This window comes from Anthonomus grandis, chromosome 13 (genome assembly GCF_022605725.1).
Source record: "Anthonomus grandis grandis chromosome 13, icAntGran1.3, whole genome shotgun sequence".
In the NCBI taxonomy this organism is placed as follows: domain Eukaryota; kingdom Metazoa; phylum Arthropoda; class Insecta; order Coleoptera; family Curculionidae; genus Anthonomus; species Anthonomus grandis.
Window position 1 is genome coordinate 13,068,962 of NC_065558.1, and position 4,766 is coordinate 13,073,727.

General features: G+C 36.8%; 1 protein-coding gene across 1 annotated transcript; it reads left to right on the plus strand.

The window, feature by feature from the left end:
* Positions 1-1,791: 1,791 nt before the first annotated feature.
* LOC126744213 (phenoloxidase 1-like) lies at positions 1,792-4,436 on the plus strand. The gene is made up of 8 exons (XM_050451573.1): positions 1,792-1,974; positions 2,030-2,222; positions 2,283-2,506; positions 2,564-3,019; positions 3,085-3,249; positions 3,307-3,757; positions 3,831-4,063; positions 4,125-4,436. Exons 1-8 carry the CDS (start codon positions 1,867-1,869, stop codon positions 4,344-4,346), a joined length of 2,052 nt encoding a protein of 683 aa, XP_050307530.1. The 5' UTR covers positions 1,792-1,866; the 3' UTR covers positions 4,347-4,436.
* The last annotated feature ends 330 nt before the right edge of the window (positions 4,437-4,766 follow it).

Below are 4,766 nucleotides of genomic sequence, written 5' to 3' on the forward strand. Positions count from 1 at the left end.
TTTCTTTAATATTATTTTTGTTTTCATTTATTTTGTTATTGTAATAGTCATACTTGCATTTTATAAGTTTATCTCTTTATTGACTCTATGATGCCATTTGTAATCCATGGTTTTATCTCATTATAGTTTCTAGAAAGGCTAGAATTACTAAGCAACAACTTTGTTTTAAGTTCGTGATGTGCACAGGGGAAAGGGGAGCCCTATATACTACAGTTTAAGTACTGATATTCCAGTAAGTACACTCATTCTGAAGAAAACTGATCTATAGTCCTCCCTGCAGTCAAACCAATTAAACTCAATATTCTGATTATCTTTCCCTGCAATGAGAACAATCTTTTTGTATGTGAACGTAATGTGAATTTACCTGAAAATTCCATTATTGACAAGTTTTTTTAATATAAATTAAAAAGAGTATAGGTCTTTAGAGAGGTCCCTGGAGAAACTCCTATAGTTATCTTACGTTTTGCTGATGACACTCCAAACATACTTGCGATCATTCTGATCTTCATTGGTCAAGTAAGAAGCTGAAAGTTTGATGCTGTTAGAGCTAAGCCTATACTTACAGAGTTTTCTCAGGAGTGTTTCATTGGGAACACAATCAAATGCTTTACTCATATCGCAGAACAAGATACTGCTAAACTGTAAGTTGTTAGATAAAGAAGAGTATAACAAAGAATTAGCTAAAGGTAGGTCTAAAATGACCATAACAGTTTATCAACTAAACTGACAGGATGTGAAGAGATTGTTTTCTTCAACAAATTTCAATAATTGAATAAGAATACATTTTTCAAAGATTTTCGAAATTGTGGGCAGCAAAGAAATAGGACGGTAGTTCTCCGGCCCCGTTGTCAGGTTCACCCCGTCCAGGTTTATCCAGAAACTCAACCAGAAACTTGACAGATCAATCCAATCTGACAGTCAAACCATAAATATCATGCCCAGTCTTATTCTTTACTCTATCAGTAATCTCAGTCATCGGTCAGTCTTTCATATCATGAAAGAAAGAAAATACGTCCTCCAGCATATCCAAACAGACAGAGCCAGGTTGTCACTATTTGACAATGGAATATTTTTAACAGTATCATAGGAGATACATAAAAAGAAATTATTAGACTCATCTGCGATTATAGAACATTATTAACAATCACTAAAGTCTTTTAATTTTGACGGACCTACATCAATCTTGTTAACAACTTTGCCATACAACTTTAGTTGAGTTTTGAGCTAAAGAGACAAACTTATCATTTGCTCCAATTTTTGCTTGCTGTATAGCAAGAAAGTTTTTCAATTAATTTTTAATAGTCGCATCAGTGTAATGTCGGTAAATTTCATTTAACTAGCTGACTTCGAATTGACTTAGAGTCATGCGCTTACTCTATAGAGAAAAAGACTGAATAAAGATCTAGTCATATTTGTTTATTATCATTAAAACTTTTAAAAAAAGAATGAATACGTCACAAACACATATATTTTTCTAATTTCTTCCAGAGTTTCTCATACCATGGAACACTTTCCTGATTATCTCCTTGTGCAAAATATTTCATTTGTATCTGTTGTACCCTATCATAATTTCCTTATTCGTTTATCAAATATCAATTTTATTAATTTATCATATATGCCGCATTATTTTTCTTAACACAAACTTGATTCCCAAACATAAAACCACAATCACAAACAAGAAGATATTTTCGACAATAACAATTCCTAATATATTTCCCACCGATTTGAATCAAATGCGGTTTTAATTATCTGTGTTAATAATACATATAAAAGCCGGGACAATTCTACTTAAATTCATATTACCAAAGCACTTTGTCTTGGTAATACATTAGTATTTTCTTCGTGAAAAATAAAATCATCTTCAACATGACTGATAAGAAGAACCTTTTGCTGCTCTTCGACCGCCCCCAGGAACCATCTTTTATGCCCAAGGGTGACCAGAAAAAGGCCTTTTCTGTACCAGCAGATTATTTGGTAAGCATTTTTTTGCTGCACTATCTTTACAATTTTTGCAACTTTTCTTTATTAGAGTGACAAGTATAAGCCGATAGGAACCCAAGTAAGCAACAGATTCGGGGAGGAAGCTAACGAAGTGATTCCAGTAAATCGAATCACTGTTCCTCGTTTGGGTGAAATTTTGGAATTGCCTAGAGACTCAAACTTTTCTTTATTCATTCCTAAGCATCGTAGAATTGCTGGACGACTGATTGACATCTTTTTAGGTAAGCAACAGTAATAAACTTAAGAAATAACTTTAAAGAATATATCCATATATATTACAGGGGTCCGAAGCGTGGATGACCTTCTGGCAGTAGCCGTCTATTCCAGAGATCGCGTTAACCCTTACTTGTTTAACTACGCTTTCTCGGTAGCCCTACTTCATAGAGCTGACACTCAGGATCTGGATATCCCTTCTATCATTCATTCATTCCCGGACAAATATCTGGATAGCAAGGTTTTTGCTAAGGCTAGGGAGGATGCCAGCGTCGTACCTGAAGGAGCCAGGGTAAGCACATGATTCCTCATTCTTTCTTTGAATTAAAACTATATCTTTTTGCCTTAGATGCCAATAGAGGTACCAATAGACTACACCGCCTCCAACTTAGAAGAAGAACATCGTTTGGCATACTTCAGGGAAGATCTCGGTCTGAACCTCCACCATTGGCATTGGCATCTGGTCTACCCATTTGAAGCTGCTCAACAAGTAGTCGCTAAAGATAGAAGAGGAGAACTTTTTTACTACATGCACCAGCAAATCATGGCCAGGTACAACTTTGAGCGGCTCTGTAACAAGATGAAACGCGTCGAACGGTTCCTGGATTGGAACAAAGAGATTCCGGAGGCCTATTTCCCAAAACTGGACAGTTTGGTGGCCAGCAGGTCGTGGCCCGCCCGTGTATCCAACCAGAAATTGCAAAATGTTAAACGGGAAGTGGATGGTATTAACATTGATGTAGATGACATGAAGAGGTGGAGGGATAGGATTTATGATGCCATTCATTCGGGAATGGTCAGAGATGTATGTGGATTAACTGGCAATCTTTTTATTTTTGGAAATTTTGATGACTTTTGTTTATTTTTTAGAGAAGCGGTAACTCGATTCCCTTGGATGAAACTACTGGTATTGACATCCTAGGCAATATGGTGGAGTCCAGTATCCTTTCTCCCAATAGGGACTTTTATGGTGATCTGCATAATACTGGACATATATTGCTCAGTTATATTCACGATCCTGACCATAGACATCTGGTACGTTTCTAAATTAGTAAAGGAAAATTTAACATTTCAACTAACATCTACATACAGGAATCCTTTGGAGTCATAGGAGACTCAGCTACAGCCATGCGTGACCCAATTTTCTACCGTTGGCACGGGTTCATTGATGACCTCTTCCAGGAATTCAAAGGTACCTTGCCTAGATATACTGAAAACCAGCTGAACAATCCTGGAGTCACTGTCCAAGGAATCCAAGTGGACGTGGAGGGAGGTCAACCCAACGTTTTGCAAACCTTCTGGCAACAGTCCGACGTGGACCTATCGAGAGGCATGGACTTCCAACCCAGAGGATCAGTTTTTGTTAGATTCACTCATTTACAACACCGTGGATTCCAATATAAAATCCAAGTAAATAGTAACCAGGCACGTCAAGGCACATGCCGTATTTTCATGGCTCCTAAAACTGACGAAAGGGGCAACCCTTGGCTTTTTAGGGATCAGAGGCTGATGTTTATTGAATTGGATAAGTTTAAGGTCAATCGTAAGTATAACTTAAAAGGGTCTATTCGATTTCCTTTTAAATGGGATTCAGTTAAAAGAAAATATTTTTTCAGTCAAACAAGGATCAAACACAATCGTCCGTAACTCCGTCGACTCTTCAGTGACGATTCCCTTTGAAAGGACTTATAGAGATCTGGAAACGTTCCGCCCTCAGGGTGGCGATCAATTAGCCCAGTTTAATTTCTGCGGTTGCGGTTGGCCGGACAACCTTTTAATCCCCAAGGGTGCTCCTGAAGGGTTCCCTTGTCAACTCTTTGTCATGATCTCTAATATTAACGATGATAGGGTAACATTTAAAATAACAAATTGTTAAATTTAATTAATTTTATAAACCTTTTGTGTTATAGATAAACCAAGATAGCTCGGGAGCATGTAACGACGCCGATTCCTATTGCGGAATTAAAGACAAATTGTATCCGGACAAACGTTCGATGGGTTACCCGTTCGATCGTATGCCGCGTAATGGAGTGGATACTTTGCAGCAATTCCTTACCCCTAACATGAGAGTACAAGACGTAACCATTCAGTTTCAAGATAGAACGTTTAAGCCTCGCTCTTTAACAAAGTAATTTATTTTACTTGGCCCAACTGTGTCTTCGTCTCCGATTGATAATAATGTACTTACTAATTGAGCAATAAATGATTTAACTAATTAAAAAGTTGTATTAATTCTGCGAAAATTACCAAGTTAAGCTGATGAAGCATTTAGTTAATCTTTTATAATCTGGTCAATTGTAATTTGTGACAGATGACATGCTATATAGGATGACACTACTCAGCTTATGATTAGAAGGCAGATTATGATAAGTAATAAAACGTATAAGACTAACAATAATTTTTTTTCAGTTTCGTGTTTGTGACACAATATCTTCAATATTGCGGAGGGTTGTTAAGTGGGGTCAGAAATAAAACAGAAACCTGTTTACTCGATATTATTACTTTATACGATTACGACTTATATTAAGTCATCTTTAGGACACTGAAATGGA

What these genes read in the sequence shown, in the direction of transcription:
- LOC126744213 (XM_050451573.1), top strand. Translation starts at nt 1,867, where the DNA reads ATGACTGATAAGAAGAACCTTTTGCTGCTCTTCGACCGCCCCCAGGAA. An exon ending in ATCCTGACCATAGACATCTG is followed by an intron (nt 3,250 to 3,306) that starts GTACGTTTCTAA and finishes ATCTACATACAG; the next exon opens with GAATCCTTTGGAGTCATAGG. An exon ending in CTAATATTAACGATGATAGG is followed by an intron (nt 4,064 to 4,124) that starts GTAACATTTAAA and finishes TTTGTGTTATAG; the next exon opens with ATAAACCAAGATAGCTCGGG.